At 41.3% G+C, this 18,070-nt stretch overlaps 1 protein-coding gene across 1 annotated transcript; it reads left to right on the forward strand.

The window, feature by feature from the left end:
- The first annotated feature begins 2,714 nt into the window (after window positions 1-2,714).
- rnd1b (Rho family GTPase 1b) lies at window positions 2,715-15,961 on the forward strand. The gene is made up of 5 exons (XM_030423713.1): window positions 2,715-3,006; window positions 3,580-3,667; window positions 11,761-11,870; window positions 12,012-12,146; window positions 12,946-15,961. Exons 1-5 carry the CDS (start codon window positions 2,887-2,889, stop codon window positions 13,189-13,191), a joined length of 699 nt encoding a protein of 232 aa, XP_030279573.1. The 5' UTR covers window positions 2,715-2,886; the 3' UTR covers window positions 13,192-15,961.
- Window positions 15,962-18,070: the final 2,109 nt, after the last annotated feature.

Here is an 18,070-nt window from a genome sequence, read left to right on the forward strand (position 1 = left end):
AACATTTCATTTCATCACAAATTTTTTTTTTTTTTTTTTTGCAGCTCGGTCTTAAACATAAATTTGGCCTTTTTCACAAGTTTGTCAACAAAAATCAGAGGAAAAAAATGAATCTTCCCTTCCTGAAAGCACAGCTCGAGTGTTTCATAATCATTAATTCAAAAGCAATCAGCATACATAGAGGACATCTTAGTAAGAAGTACATCCCTTACATCCTCACAGACAAACAAACAAACAAACAAAGAATGAATCTCATTCACAGTCTCACCATGTTTCTCAAACAGAGTCTGCCCTCCTCCTGAGTGGTGTCGGCTATGAGTAGTGCTGTTTTAGAACATTTACTGGAAAGACAGGTGTATAATCACAAGAAATACAATGAACAAAGAGAGAAAATGCATTTTGTCAAATGTTTTTAATGTAAATAAGAAGCCAACAGTGATAATTCTCCTTGGCATGCAGACCCAACCCCCACACTCAGAGATGCATATGATAACACAAGACATATTGGGCTGTAAAACACAGACAGGTCGCAGCATGGGGGGTGAATGATACAGGCTGTTTGTGAACAAAGGAGAATTATTGCTCTGACCCATGGGGGCAAAAATTGCAAGAGCTCTGATTGGCAACAGTAAGTAAATTAGCCAGTGTGCTGCCAGACATAGGGGGAGGGCAGCTAATTGACTTTTATCTTTTATTTTTTCATTTACTTACAATGGATGCTGCTTCCACACAGTAATAACCTTCAGGGTGTGAAAGTCAGCGTGTCCCCAGGGGTCTGACCAGCACAAGTTAGAGGAGAGACCACTGACTTTACCCTGTGGGCAGCCGATAACTAGTCGCCTATCAGGGGGCCTCACACCATGGTGGTTTTATACTGACACGGGTCGGACTGGCTTTTAATCAGCAAATCAACTTATCTGTCTGTATAGGAAGGTTGTGAGAAGTCAGAAATGTGACAAGTCAAACGTTGTTGTTGAAGACACAGTGACAGGAAAAAAGAGGCTCAGTTACTAATTTTCCTTGTTGGCCTCGAGTCAGGGAGTTTCAAAGCAGTTGCGGAAGCTGAAGAATCATTTTCAAGAAGAAGAAGAAGAAGAAGCTGAGTTGTTTGGATGAAATTCACTTGAGTTTGTAATGCAGATTAAAGTTAACTAATTAGTCCACTGTGGATTGGTCTATCAGTCCCATTGTCTTGAGCCAGTGGAATGCTATTGATCCTGCCAGGCAAGTCAATCTAATCAATCAATTTGCAGCAGACCAAGTGACAGCACCCACAGGTGATAAAACAGACGTCTGCGGTGACTGACTGCTGTGTTAGTTAAATTCTGCGGCCACAGCAGGAAAAGGAAAACAGATCATGAGCACATTATAACCTGAAAACTTACTATTGTATCATGTCATTATTATGTACAAACTCATCAAGTCATGACAAAAAAAATTTAAGAAACACTTTATAATAACCATCATTATCAAATTGTTTATTTTAAGTCGCAACTGATGATTATGAACCTTAACAATGTCTTAATAAATAGTTTACATTGTTTGTTAACAGTGAAATAACTTTTTACAATATGTTATTTATCTTGTTATGATGAGAAAGGTTTCATGTAACATACAAATACTATATCTTTTTAACAAGAACAGTCATATGTTTCCCCTGAAAACTGACTGAATCCCTGTTTGATCTTGACTTTTCAGGGGTTATTGCTGCCACTCTTGAAAAAGTGTTGTAACATATACTTAATAAATTATTGTTATAACAAGAATTTTTTACTTCACAAAGATGAATTACACAGTATTGATTAAAGGTGCAATATGTAAAACATTCAACGTTCAAAATTAACAAACATTATCAACAGAATGTAAAAAAATAAGAGTTTTGAGGTTTTGTCAAAGGCGTCTTTGTATTGTGTTGCAGAGAGATCAATTGAGATCATCAGTCCGTCCTGTCTCATCTTGCTTCTTTTTTGTTTATTCAATAAACAAACCAAACTCACAAAATGTAAAGAAAATAAATGATTTTATGCATGTTGTCCTTATTAAACAGAATGATACAAGGATACACCTTCTGAATTCAAGTTCATTAATTTTTGCAAATTCAAGATGATCTTTGGTAACTTTAGGTTTTATTGAAACTTTAAAATAAACAGTTGTCATTGTTTGTCAACAGGCAATAATTATTAACCAAAGTTTATTTATTTCTACCCTTTATGAATGATGGTTATTATAATAACCTCCTTTTCTTTTCATAGCAATATAAACCTATACTCTAAGCTTGTTACATACGAAACTTGTTATATATGTTGCAACTTTGATACTGCCTTTCTTTTTCTAGCATGGCCGCACTAGGCTTCCATACCCGAGGCTGAAATGTCATGTTGAAACTGTTTTGAATTCAATGATCAGAGAAGTAAACTACTTGTTCATAACAATAGATTCACTCTCTGTCTGACTGCACAGCCATGAAACTCCCCTCACAGCCTCGCACAGCATCAGTATCACAGTATCAGCGCAGAGATCCCTGCTTATAGCGCAGCTGCTCTCTCATCCTTGACACAACAACTTGTTTTTGCTCTCGAGAATATCACAGTGCGGTGTGTGTGCGCGCGCGCGCGTGTGTGAGCGTGTGTAGCAGCACAGGGGTGTCAGAGAGAGCCTGTGGAATGGAGGGCTCCTATTGGCTCCCGCTCGCCTGTATAAAGCGCCGCAGTGGCAAATTCAATCAGATCAACTGCGAGCATCCTCCGAGAGACGGACAGCAGGACGCTCCGGCACAGTGGGACGATTTCTCAGGCTTATCTGCTGCTTGTTTTCTGACATTTTTTACCAAATTCAAACAGAAACCAAAAATAGGGAGACAAAACGCATCGGAGCATTTCTGACATCATGAAGGAAAGGAGAAACACACAGCCGCTGGTGGTGAGATGTAAACTGGTTCTTGTGGGAGACGTTCAATGCGGAAAAACGGCGATGTTGCAAGTCCTGGCGAAGGACTGTTACCCGGAGGTATGTTCGTGTGGATGCATGTATGTATTCATGTATGTACGATTTAATGTGGCCGAGCAGACTAACACACGCACACAAAGCTCCAGTGCTGTATGTCTGTGAATATCAGACTTCTCTTATAATAAGTGAGCGTGGCAGGGTGAGAGACGTGTGCGTTCGTTGCAGTCTCAGTTTTCATGCGCATTTTCGTCACATTTTGTTCCCTCGTGTTGGTTTTCACGCATTTACCGTAATACTTTCAAATGCATTAGGGGTTTTTTAAACGTTATTTTATTGCACGATTAATGAAATTGTGTTCGCACGTATGATTGCTTCGGGTTTTATTGGCCCCAGCTGAAATATATATTTCCTGCAGCTGCAGTGATTCAAGTGATTGATTGATCCGGAAAATTGAGGATTTTTTTTTTTGATTTATTTATTTATTTTTTTTAATTCATGCTTATTATTTGTCTTTGTCTGGACCCCCTCAGTGCGCGTTGCACTAATTAAGCTTGATAAATTCCATTACCTGTGGCTTGACTGACTGACTGACACCTCCCCACTAATGGCACCATGTTACTAATTGCTCCCCAGACCTACGTGCCCACGGTATTTGAGAACTACACAGCCTGTCTGGAGCTGGAGGAGCAGCGAGTGGAGCTCAGTCTGTGGGACACCTCAGGTAAATGATCACCTCTTTCCTCTGTCTGTCTGTCTGTCTGGCCTATCATGGCCTGCCATTCTGCCTGCAGCACCGGAGGAGGGATATTATAGCCAATGCGATGTGAATGTAATGAGCGTCTGTCTCAGCTTGATTTCCTCCTAGATTTTCCTCTTTTGGGGGATTTTGTTATTGTTAAGATAGGAGAGAGCAATCAAAGTGATGTTTGATTACCTAACCCTTTGAACCTTGTTATACACATGGTCCACCAGTGCCAACATTGGTATTTTCGTCAATATTTTATTAGTATCTTCAAATATTTCATATCCCTAAAATCTGCACAACCTCAGCCAAAAGATTATGTAAGTCAGTTAATCATAATAATTGATAAAACATAATCATAAATCTGACATGTTTTCCAAATCAAATCTGGATAAATTGACTAGAGCCTGACCGATGGCGGTGCTGATATTAGGCAGTCAGAAATGCTCATATTGATACATCTGCTGCATACACACATTGTTTGCAGGTATCCCTCAAATGTGTCAAACACTTGTGACATGGAGGGGGGATTTATAAGTTATGTTTTACAGTTTATTATACTTTATTTTGCTAAAATGTATACTAAAACAGCTAACTTCACTCGAAATTTAATAGACATATATCAGCCTAAGAGTCATCTTCTGTACTGTTATCCTAAAAACCAAAATGTTTTCAGATCTGCCGATATCCACAACATATGCGCTGATAATTTTGGCTAAGTGATATTTATCCGTTGGGCTCTAAAGATAAACAAACACACGCAAAAAAACAAACTGATCCAATGATTCTTAATTATTCTTAATGAACAAAACATTCTCAACATCTCAGTCCAGTCAATCAGATCCTGCACTAGTACAGCTTACGACATGCGTACGACAAGTCAGACGCCTTAGTTTTTAGCTATAAAAAAAGACTAAATGCTGTCTATATTGTTGTCTTTATTCTGAGGCAAGCAACGACCTTCCGTGTGACGTCTTCAGAAAGTGAGAGGCTTGTGAACAGCCCTCCTGCTCTTTGTGCACTTGTTGCTACAGCTAGGCAATGTCGCCTTAAAATAATATTGCCATATTTTCAGGATAATGTTGCTATACATGATACATGTTGATAGTTTGACATCTCCTCAAAAGCACTTTTTAGATGTTACAGCCAGGTGGCAAAATCATATGTCATTATATTTGTCAGATTCCAGACAAATACATGGTACTGTGTGCTTTTAGGGCGTGTTGTAAACATACTGTCTGTTACATGTCATATGTACTGTCCGTCTGACGGGCACGCTGCTGTGAAAAAGAATATCCACTTGGAATGATAAAGTCTAAGTCTGTATTGTGGGATGACTAATGGTGCTTTCGAAAAACATTACAAAAAGTGATATTTCTTAAATAAATAATAATCAGTAATGTGGAAATAATGAAGTAGAACAGTCTGGTAAGTTTAGAAAAAAGGTTTGAATGATCACTTTGCTGTGATGCAGCCTTTAAAACCAGAAGAAGACTAAACTTATCCTATATAACAATACAAAGATATCCAAAACATTGGATGATTTAGTCTCATATCGTGATATAGTATCAATATGTCACGCAGTCCATACATGTTGCACTGCTCACTGTCTCAGTCATCTTTTAGATCAGATCAAATTTCCGTTTATATCACATTTTTCCGTGTGGCAAAAGGATAAAGGATTGTCAGATCCACAAGTGTGTTTCTCTGCCTAACATGTTCCACTGGAAACTACGCAGAGAGACAGCAATTATTCCGCTTCGCTTGCTGATGCAGCTGACTTTGTGCATCATATGTTCATTTAGACTAAGCGTGAAAAAGAGGGTCAATGTGTCAGTGTGGATCTCCCTGGGGATCGGCTGTTTAGAGTGCTGACCTGGATACTGCGACACGGGTCTGGAGCACCTGTTTGATTTCTCCTCATGCTCGCTGCACAATGGCCCCTCTCTCTAGCTCACATCCCTCGGCATCCACCCTCGTGCTTCTGGATTCGTCTGCAGCCTCACTAGATCACCCTGGCTGAGCAAGTTGGCGCGTGTGTGTTTATGCATACGCGTGTCTGCATACAATAGATTCTTTATGTAACAGACCCACTTGTATCAGATGATGCAGTATTTACTGTGTTCTCACACCCCCCCACACGCACCCACCCTCCCACCTCCGCTCCATTATCCAAAAGCAGCAACAGGAAAAAAGTGAATGTAATTCCCTCCCCAGACCAAATCCTGCTTTTTAATCCCAGATTGTGGACCTTTGGTCTGGCCAGCAGGAGTGGGCCTGGTGCCGGGGGATTTCGGGCACACGCTCAGAGAGACATCCTGTAGAGCAGGAGGAAGGTTTTCTGGAGCAGACAGACAGGAGGCAGCTCAGAAACTCGGGTGACCTGCATTCGCCTCCATATGCTGCTGCGGGTCACCCACTCCAAAGCATGATGCAGGGGATTAGACACTGAATAGGACCACTGGGCCACCACTTCTGAATGACCCTCTTAGTGAGAGGTCTTTCTTTCTTTCTTTCTTTCTTTTTTCTTTCTTTCTTTCTTTCTTTCTTTCTGTCTTTCTTTCTCTATACTCTTTTATTCCCTCTGTTGACTCCAAAACTGCACCAATTAGTTTTCTGCTAATTTGCATCATGAAGAAAAATGAACAGGCTCAGCAACAAACACGTACATTAGAAAACAAAACAACGCGGCGATGATGTGAATATTTTAATCAGCGACATGCTTTAGGTTTGATTTATAGACTAATGTGAGCACTGAGAGACGGACCATCCCCCATCATTTATTATAGATTACTCTCTGTATCTCACGTCAGGCTGCTGGTGATATACGACAATCACAGGGGCTGTTTGTTGGAGTTCTTCTTCTCCTTGCTGTAATTTGCTCTAATTGCGTGGAGTACCATTGCCACGGCCCCTCCACACTCAGAGGGTCTCCTCGTTATCCCGACTCCCCTTCATTGATCGGACTGACCTCATCACCGGCTCCACATGGCAGGCAGCTCCTTCTCCCCGGCCTGCCATGGATTTACAGACCAAAATCAATCCACTGGTTTTAATCAGCCTGGTCCAATCGGACATGTAGGAGGGGGGAGACAGAGAGAGAGAGAGGGGAAGGCGAACAATGTCCAGTGGCTGTAACTCATGTATAGTGAATAATGACTCTCGTTATGGTGTTAGTGAGTCATTTGTTTCAGGGTTGAATGGTCTTGCTGATAAAGCCTTCGAGTTTTAGAGGATACTGTATATGTTGTATCGTCGCTTCTTGTATGATTAACGAATGAGCTTGATTTGTAATGAACCCAATATCCATTTAAGCTGATGAAACAATCTTTATAATTGTAAAAGAGAGGCATTGTTAATAGACAATAATCATTAGAACAGCTATGTGTCAGGCATTTGTATTAGCAACTGAGCTTTCAGTAATTTCCAGTCTTTAATCTGTTCTAAGGCGGATACTAATGATTATTTTGACCATATGTTAATGTCCGAGAACAGGGAAAAGTTGGTTTTGTCCAATCAAGCATCCACAACTCACTCCAACTCATTCATACTCAATTTACAATTATTCTAAACAGAGAAAATGATGAAAATATATAATAATATGTTTATAATATGTAAACAAATTGGACTCACGCATATCACCAGATTATCCACTAACTGCTGCTAACTGTGGCTACCATTAGCTAGTTAGCTCTTTTAGCTGTGCATCTAGCAGCCCAGACTGGGAACTCTGATTACTGCTAGCACAGGAACTTTAGACCAGTACGGTCAAACAATCTCAACTCCCTGTACTTCTTTAATTATTTCTGATTACGTCTGATGTATCTTTTTTTCGTGGGGGATACAATGGGCAAACCAAGCCTTTAGCCATGATGTTCGGAACGACTGAATGTTATCGAGCAAGACATTTTTTAAGTCACCAAGGGAGGTCGTTTCCCATTATTCGAATAATGTTTTTTTGCCATGATCAACTTATCCTGAGATATTTACAATAATTGTGACACAAAAAATGTAAATACTGTCTTCTTTTTAATTCTACACATATGATATCATCGTTTAAATAATCTAGCTAAGATGTTAGGCCTTGTGCATGTTTACTTCATGAGTTCCTCTGGTTGCCTTTTTCTCTAGTAATTGAGATTTCTTATCTTGAAATCTGTTGAAATCAATTCCGACAGTGTTAATGTTTTGGGGGTTTTTTTCTATGAATGACAGAACCGTTCATTCAGATGGTAGAATCACTCTCTGTCGATTGACCAGTTTTTTCCACTCTAGTTTAGTTTTGAATTAGAATAAAGGATTAGGACATTAAGCTCTGGTCTAGGCAGATGAATTCCATCCAACATGATAGGTGAACTGTTATTATTAACCTTTCAGCTGCTCTAACACGTAGATTTCTACTTCTCTGTGAAAGATTACTGGCTGAATCATTTTTAATTCAATGCAGCCCGATATCTGTTGTTTGACTCAACTTCAAAACCTAGAGAGTGATCAGCTCTGACAGTGTCAAGTTACAAAGTAAAGCTTGTTAACAGCTCAGACGCAGTGATGCTGAGGAACAAAGGAGCGTCTTCTTGCTCCCTACAGGGGGGCTTCAGCTGTGATTCTGACTGGCTCTGGCATGTGAAACCGTGGAACAACTGTCTGACGCAATGTAGTGTGTTTTTTGGCCTGGCTGGCTATGAAGACCATGGTTATCAGCTGCAGCAGTAGCAGCAGCGGCAGCAGCAGCAGCAGCAGCAGCACGGCTCCCAGTCGGCGTGGGTGGAGGTGCAGAGCTACTCTCATCCCTAAATCTGTGAGTCATCCCATCACTGGATCATTAATCTGTCTGACCTCTGCGTTCTCTCTGTTGGAGAGGAGTTTGCTAATGATGAAGAGGGGCTCTGCCACTCTGCACAAAAGTACGACCACGGTCTCACCCATGCGCGCACTGAAAAGCAGATGCTCCCCTCCCCCACCTGTACGCACCAACATGAGGGCCCGACGTCTGGGCCTGTGAAGCCTACTTCTTCTCTGGCCCAATTTCCACCTCAACACTTAGCTCTGGGCACTGCACCATCAAGACGGATGGAGTTGAACTCGGCCGCAGGAATTTGCTCATGCTCTTTCCTTTTCCTTCCATTCCCCAGTTAGTCAGCCTCACTGTCCATGTTTCATGCCTCAGAAACTCTCCATCTGTTGGCGAGGCATGCTCTTCAGAGAAAGGAAGAAAGGGAACATTTGGAGCATGCTTAGACTCTGCATGCGTATTGATCTGTCTATGTGAGCCATTCTTCGGTTGTTGCAACCGCGAGAAGGAGGCAAGACAGGGAAAGAGACAGAGACCGGTGCTCTTTGATATCAGACTGCAGGGGGTGAAGGATTAATGGCATAGGAGGGCTCTTTGTGATCTGCCTCAGTAGGCAACACTCCTGCCTTCCCTCCTCTCTTCCTCTTGGCTTTTTCTTGCCACAATAGAGAGAGCTATTTCTTCCAGGATTAGAAACTGGGTCCTAGTGTGTCGGGAGAGTGCTGCCAAGGCTGCTCCTGCCCCCAAACAGCATGCTGCGGAGCTTCAAATGCTAATATTTACACATTTCTTATTCATTCCCTTTGAAGATTGGATAAATACGCCTACTGGATTGTGCATCGTTTGTCCAAAATCAATTTCTGTGGAAGAAAAAAAACATTCCTAGACGTCCCCTCCATCTCCCTTCCCCCCTTGGCAGGGTAACTAATTTGTCAGCTTTAATTGCAAAGGCTCTTGGACCCCCTGCGCAGCTTTCCCATTGATTGCTGCGTTTAGATCAGTGGCCATTTAATGCAGAATCACACCCAGTTTCCCGGCCGTGTGTGATAACCCCTTGTGGGAGATTGAGAAGATTTATGGAGCGGCCCCTGCCTCCATCTCTCCTGTGAGACACCTCAGTCATCAGACACACACACACACACACACACACACACACACACACACAGGTTCATCAGCCTTGTGGGTGCTAATTGTTCTGATCCTAATGTGTGTCAATTTTCACAGTCAGCAAACGCTAAGTTGTCTCACAGATGAGCGTGGCTTTTCCTGTTCCAGCCCTAGGTGTAAACGGTGTCAGTGCAATAGTGCAATTTGCATTCTGTCTGTTCTCCCTCGTAGTAAACATTGACGTTAATCAGGATGTTTCGGTTACTTTTGCTTTTTTAGTAGAACAAAGTCATTTTTTTCTATCCAAAGGCATGGAAACAGAGTTATAATTCAACAAGCCTTTGTTCCATTGCAGAGATGTTTACTTTCTCCCGGACACTGAGCCCGGAGGAATTTCATCACAGCTTGTCATTATTCCACTCACAGCGCCCGGCAGCTGGCAAATTCAGTTTTACCCTTTGATAATGTGGAAAATCATTAAGTATTCATGAAACTGATCTATATGCACACATCCATGTTATGTGCGCCAGCTTCATATGTTTCCTTCTGATGCATTGTTTTCTACGCCCTAAATCAATTAGGACGGTTGTGTAATGTCTAAATGAGTGATTACACAGACGGCTTTTGTTATCTGTAGCTATAAGAGGAACACTGAATCCCTTTTGGGATTCTCACCGAGGCCTAAAGTAAACGCGATAATCCCATTGAGTTGCTCCGCTTCTGTTTCATCTGATCACAGATTGGGTTCACCTCTGTCGTCTGCCTAATTTGAATAGTGTGTTTGTGTGTCATTAGGTGTGAATGTGTGATATATGTCCCCAAACTCCTTTGCAGAGCGGAGGAATGTCCCCAACAGTAGGTGGGTGGGCAGTTCGCGGTGTAAAATGATTGATTGGCAGTTAAGGCAAGCCTTTATGGTGAGGTGGGAGGATTGCCTGATGTAGATGGTGGATTCCAAGGCTGTTGCTGTGGTAACAGAGGGACTGGAGGTATTGCGCGGCGAGCAGAGGATTTTTTGGGGGGTGGGTGGTTTACTTAAGGATTCTGAGCATGAGTGGGAGCGTCTGCCTGCCCCACCGTTCCACTTGCGTAATCTACTGCAAGAGAAGATCAATGAGGATTTAAAGCTCGATTGTCATCTTCTCTCGCTCTGAAATGGCAGCAGAGGATATAGGAGCAGGGAAAAGAGCAGTTTCAGGGACAGCAAAGTGAGGCTCAGCAGGAGAAGTGATGCCGATTGCACATAATCCCCGCAGCTGTATTCTCTCGCTCTGCCTCTGACAGTCTGCTGCTCGATCAACCTTTTTTTGGCTTTGACCAAACTGCCTGTTGTCGGAGCGATCGATCCCTGAAACAGTGTCCACTTAAAATAAATTATCGGTATTAGTAATGAAGTCTTCAATGTTTTAAAATGCAAATTTGGCCCATAATTTAGTTCCTCTTCATAAGAAAATCTGAAATAAAAATGAAAAAAATAAAGGTTTCATTTATTTATCATTCAACAACACAGTGTTACACAATGAAATGCGAGTTGTTGTGCCTTTTATGCTACTCAAAAAAAAAAAAAAATGTTCTCATGGTGAAGTGTTGTGGATGAATGCCTGAGCCTGAGGAAATAAAGCTGCTCTGTAGATATGTGGTACAGCAGCGGATACTTTTGTAGCAGCAGGGTGAGCAGGCTTTGGCTGGGGTGGGTGTCGTCTTTTAGTGTCCTTTGTGCTCCGTGCAGGCACATCGCCTCATGAACATCACTGATGCCCAATAGATGGGTATCAGTGATGTTCGGGGTGATTTTAATCACCCTCTGCAGTCCTCTGTACGCATAAACTCAAAGTTTATTAAACAACCAAAACAACCTTTTTCCGTAAAATATACAGGAACAAAACACTTTGAAGAGGATATTTGAAGTATGAAATCTAGGTGTGTGTGTTACCATTTTACTGTGAAGGTGTGGACTTTTACCAATATTTCAAAATGGTGGCCGTGAAAAATTCCTCCAAAACTTTTGTCTCTCAAATAAACATATTTCAGGGCTGCGCTCATCTTCCCCCGAGTTCCTGTGGTGAAACGGGGCTGCACTGAATTGATGGCACATGAAACTACTTGAAATCAGAGATGCCTGCGTGTTTGTCTTTCATCAACATTAATAAGTCTCTCTTTTCTGCCCTCTAAGGTTCTCCGTACTACGACAATGTGAGGCCCCTGTGCTACAGTGACTCAGACGCAGTTTTGCTGTGTTTCGACATCAGTCGTCCGGACACTGTGGACAGCAGTCTGAAGAAGGTGATGACTTCAGTGCTTCACTTCGCCGTCATAATTCACTTTTGTACCACATTGTTACATGCTTATTATCCAGAATTCCTTTAAATGCAGCTTTTTTTCTGTGAGTAAAGGTTTTTATTTCCTGTCCTTTTGTGATCACAGTGGAAAACCGAAATCCTGGACTTCTGTCCGAGCACGCGTATCCTGCTCATCGGATGTAAGACCGACCTGCGCACAGATGTATGCACGCTGATGGAGCTTTCCAATCAGAAACAGACTCCCATGACCTATGAACAGGTGAGACAAGTAACACATTTTGTAAGGAACATTGACAATACTTGATTAAAAGCATTCAAGATCCAGTGTGCAGGATTTAGCCATGAGGTTTGCAGATCGCAACCAACTCTAAAAACGTGAATGGTCTTCTGTAGAGTCACTGTTTGGCCTTTCTGGGCACACCATGGAAGAAGACCTGCTGCCTCTGTAGATACAAAAGGTTAATTGTAGGCGAATGAAAGCACAACAGTTCTTATTTTAAGGTGATAAGATACTAATGGAAGCATAATTATGAGTATTATAGTCAATAGGTCCCCAGAAATCCTTCACACTTGGCCTTAAAAATAAGTGCAGTAATAATAATGGCATCAGTATATTAAATAATCTATATTCAGGCTTCGATCATAATATCTTCCATGTCACTAAACTTCCACAAGTTATTTTCAGCTGGCATTCTCAAGTTTCACAGAAATAATTGGGGAATGTGGCTCATTAATTGCTAGAAAACTTGTTGACAATGAAAATGTTAGCTAAAAGTATCTTTTGCATGGTGACAAAGAAACAACAAGTATAATGGTTCATCTGTTGTCACTTAGAAGAGTCAATGATGCCATGTGTGTTAGAGTGATCCAAAAGGGACCCAAAGTCCAAAAGAAAAGTAAAGAGTTGCACAAAAATGGAGGATAAACCATAAATCCATAGAGAACAAACACACGACTGGACCGGAGAGCAGACACAGACAGGAGACACGGGCAGACCATTAAATAAAAATGTATTAAAGGATGTTATAAACAGCACCCTTCATCGCTCTTTAATGCAGGGTTCTGCCATGGCCAAGCAGCTGGGTGCTGAGGCGTACCTGGAGTGCTCGGCATTCACCTCGGAGAAAAGCATCCACAGCGTCTTCCGCACAGCGGCGATGGCCTGCATCAACAAGCTGCAGCCTCTCCCGAAGACCAGCCCCACCCGCCGCCTCTCCAAAAGACTGCTCCACCTGCCCAGCAAGTCGGATTTGCTCTCTTCCACCTTCAAGAAGGAGAAGACCAAGAGCTGCTCGGTCATGTGAGTGGAGACCTCTTGGGTTACAGTCATCACATGCGACCCCCAAGCCCCTGCCTCTTTGGTCTCGGGGAAGGGGGGGTGGGCACGATGGTTTTATCAGGGCTTCCTGCTGAATCCTTCCCTCACCCCCCCGGAAACCAAACACCCGTCAGAAGAGGTGGACACCCCGCTGTCCACTTGCTCCTGAACCTTTTAGCGCACATTTGTCTTTCTCCACCACTGTTTATCTTGCTTTTCCAACCAACAATATCAGTCAAGGTTTGATCATTGAGCTATCATTTCTTCACCTGTAAACAGTATGCAACTACAGCGGTGTTACATCTGTCTGATTTTACTCTCTCTAGGCACATGTTGATTTTGTCCAAAATTGGAAATGTGCAACGTGTGACGTTTAATCTTGTGATGTAAAATGCCTCTCAGACAATTCAATGGATATTTTTCTAAGTACAAAAATATATCTAGCATGAAACTGATGGGAATTAGCAAAATCCTGTCCATCCCTCTTAGTAAGGTGTCTGAGGTGTGAAATAGCTTGTCGCTCGTGTCCCCATTTAGGCTCGTGGAAGCACAGAGGTGTGGAGGGAGTGGCGGGACAAACCACAGTGAGAGCTATTACATATAGAGAGCTGTTCTCGTTGTCTCAGTGGTGATGAGAGCAGGGGTAAGAGCTGTGAGCACAGGCTGCTGTGCAGACAGCCGTCTGGAACGTTTCAACCTGCATGGATGGTTGATGCATGGTTGTGTAGCTCTGGACAGTGCTGCTCCACAAGCTGTCAGTGGAGGAGGATGAAGAGACTCTGTGTGTGTACAAAAACGAAATGAGGACACACAAAAAAAATAAAGGGAAGTTTAGTTGGGCTTCCAGTGCTCTGCTGTCACAGTCGGAGTCTATTTTAAAATGCTATTTTGGTGGTGGGACAGACATTTTGATAGATAATCAAAGATGCTTTTGCTGTGAACAGGAGCATAAACAAACGCTTCAATGCCGAGCTGTCAAGTGTTATTTGTGAGGCTGGTTATTGATGCCGGTCGAGGTGTTGTGAGGCATATTTAAAAGCATAGAATAAATGATAATGCCGACCTGAGTCTGGCGGACTGCTAATGGGAAAATCTGGTTTGTAGTTTTCGAATATTCTTTGGAAAAGATTTGTAGCATTGTGTTGTTGAGATTTTTTTTTCAACAATTCTCAAATGGTATGCAGTTTTGAAAAAATGCCTTTCATATCATGTTCCCAGAAGTCATTGCGGGGTTTTGACTCCCGTAATATGCCTGTGGATTTCTCTGATTTGCAACAATCCAAATGTAGCACTCCCGAGCTGACTCTACTCTTCCAAGGTGACTCAAGTTTTTGCGTCAGCACTCTTGTTAATCTATCGACCTTCGATACGCAGCACTTACTGTAGGTAACAACGACTACGGGGCAAAAATCCGACCCTTTTCTGAGCTTAAATCTTTGGCTTCATGGTTACGTGTGCGTGCAGCATTGATCCCTGTGCTTCTAACCATAAAGCAATAATGATTTAAGTGCTTGTGATGCAACGGTAACCTGTGTGGCAATAAAGATGCAGCTTTGTGATAACTGTCATGCTTATAGCGCTCCACAGACATCCATGTTTTAGACTGAAACCATCTCTGCTGTACAAACAGGCTGCTGATCTGTGTTTGCCCCTCCTCCTTCGTGTAAGTAGCAAGCGGTATATAAAATAACCGATGATGACGTTGTTGCGTGAAGAAGAGTTGGAGACGCTAGACTTTGCTGTCAATTTTAACATAATCATAAGAAAGTATTAAAAAGGCAGCAGGATCTAAATAAACTGCTTGAATGAGTTGACAGTGCAGTATATGCTTGTGAAATTGGAAATGTACTTTAACAGTCCAACAATCATCTTGTAAAAAGGGCTAGTGTGTGGAAAAAAAAAAAAAGGAAACAATGTGGGACTAAGGAGAACAAGTAATCAAAATGCACAGGCTGGCCCTGTCCAAAGAAAGCTATTTTTCCATCATTTGTTTTTATGGTCGATGTGTTGTTTTTTTTCTTAGTTTTTTTCTCTCTCTTATGTTGTTTTGGTATTTAAAAGCATGATGTGAGTCCTGGTGTCGTTGTGGAAGATGGTTGTAGCGTCTTTATGGAGCTGTGGACTGCCCCCGGTAGTCGAAGGAACTTAAAGTGGTGATTTGCACAAAGGCTTCCAGTTCATGGTCACACACCAAATTCCTCAGCATTGCCTAGCAACAATTCAGCATAGGAAACAGAGACTGGCTCTTGGGTTGGTTGTGTGGACAGGGAGGGTTGGCTCACAAGCAGACATCCCCACATCCATTTACACAGTGTTGGTCTGTTGTGCATTTATTGTTCCGAAAAAACAAAATGTTTCTTGATATTTTTCTTTGGGTTAGGGAGCTGATGCGAGGCCTTCTAAAGGTGGGATAGACGGGCGGCTCACGGACCATGTCAGTTAATATGCAGCCTTTGTGTTGTAGTCAGTGTGTGGTACAATGGTGCAGTCAAACTCCTAAGCATGTCCTATTGAAATCGTATGATTGTACATACCGTCTCTTGTTTTATAATCATTGTACGACATCTTCAGGGATGTCACATGAAAATACTGTTGTTGATGTGAATATTTATTCTATTTTTGCCTCTTTTCTTTTTGATTGACATGTACATTTGTTTGAAATCTTTTTTGGAAATTTGACTTTATTTCCTATTTTTTGGGTTTGTTTTTGTTTTTTGCCGTGTTAAATAAAGCTTGCCCTGTCTGGCACCCTTAAATTGTTGTTCGTCTGTCCTTTCAAAACTTGGATAATTGACAATTCATTACATAAAAATGTCCATTCTCTGTGAGGATATACTTAAACGTTATATAAAACACTGGCCTTTTTTTGCCCGGTACCTGAATATTTCCAGAGAAAAACACGTGTTCAGTGTTCATTTACAGTGATACTATTATCAGATTTGAGCTTGGACCTCGTGAGGCTATATGATGTGGACCCATTTTTTTCCGTCTAACCAGGGCAGTTTCAGGCTATCTGTAGGATTTTTGCATTAAAACTTCTGGCGAGAAAAAAATATTTTTAGTTCCCGTCGATCAATTCCCGAGGCACTAACAGAACTTTTCTTCAAACAGTTCAACAACAGCTTTAAGTTTTAACTAAACTGGGAGAGTTTTAGGAGAATTTGTGTATGTATTAAATCTTTTCAAAAAACATTTATACAAATAAATATACTTAAAGTTACCGTAAGTAAGATTTTTTTGGTTGTTTTTGGCGGCCCCTGTGGTGGAAAGTGGTAGTGTTTCCACTGCTTCTGGACATAAAGATCTTTTTTTACATGCTATCTCTTTTTTTAAACACAGCTGTTTGCATGATTATAAGGTAATGTCATAATGGCTATATAACCATAATATCAATATACCATACCACCAGACTAATGAGGCAGCTTCTTTCCTCAAGGTTGTGAGACCCCTCAATTCATCCTCAGCACCAGCGGCACCATAAAAGAAATTTTTTTTTATTTAAGACTTATCCAACCCTGATAAGCCGGACTACATCCGGATGACAGGCATTAAGAATAACTATGATAATTAAATAGAAAATGTCCAATCTTCTCGCTGATGGTCTTGATTGTTTATGTAGGTGATATAGAGGCATTAGTGTTAAATTATTATAATTTGATAACCAGTTAAAAGTTTATTGCAGTGTGTTGAAGTTATGTTTCAAACGATTTTCTATTCTTTGTCAGGTTATATTCAATATATTCCCATTTCTATATATTTATAGATATCTATTTAAAATCATACACTAAAATTTAGTACAAAAGTACATCATGAATACAGATGAGTGTCTATTATTTCATCTTTTTACCCGAAAAATATTGCATTTGGCTATTGAGATGCCACTTAATACATAAAATTGGCTGTCCTCCAGTTCTCACACATAATTACTATATATTGATTTTGATATATAACAGTCATCTGAGCTTGATAACAAAAAATTTCAACATTAACATTTTTTTTTAAATCTGATCTAGTTTAAACCCTTTTACTTCCGAAGGTGTTATAATGGAAGTGAACAGATGTCTCCAGAAGTTTATCACTTCAATCATCTCTGTAGGAAGTGAGGTGCTCATCTTTTCCACTCTATCAGTGCTAATAATTCCTTTAACAGACTCCATGTCACTGCATGCATGCAGAGCATGTCTCATTAAGGAGAGAGCACATTTAGATCACGATGGAAGGATGGATGGGGGATTACTGTCATTTTCCATTACTTCAACCCTGAACTAAGATCATAGGCGGTGATGATCAGGGAGTTATTATCACAGACTGAGAGCAGGGAAACGTGTCAGTAAGATGTGTAATTGACAAACGATTACCAGCGTGATGAGCATAATAAGGATGACAGACAGGAAAGTTTTCACCACCACTTACAATGTAAAATATCTACTCGGCTTAATGTAACAATAAAACTAATTATGTGTTAATTATGTCTCATACTATTTCGAAGCCAATGACAAGCACGGCAAAGGTAATGAACATTTTCCTAGATAGATAGATAGATAGATAGATAGATAGATAGATAGATAGATAGATAGATAGATAGATAGATAGATAGATAGATAGATAGATAGATAGACTTGGCACACAGACATCCTTACAGGTTGTTGGAAATCTTCACAACTTCTCCATCTCTTCTGAAGATGCACCAGGCTGCTGCTCTCATCTGTCTTCAAACACACCACATCTGGCCACTGCCAGCTGCAGAGGTGCCTAAAACTGGCCTGATGCCACAGTTTGTAGCAGAGGTGCCATATCAGCTGACCCATGTGCCCTCACACTGCCTGTTCTTCCAGTGCCACAGACTCTGAAAAAAGCTAATAAGC

Source organism: Sparus aurata, chromosome 7, assembly GCF_900880675.1.
Source record: "Sparus aurata chromosome 7, fSpaAur1.1, whole genome shotgun sequence".
Taxonomy (NCBI): Eukaryota; Metazoa; Chordata; class Actinopteri; order Spariformes; family Sparidae; genus Sparus; species Sparus aurata.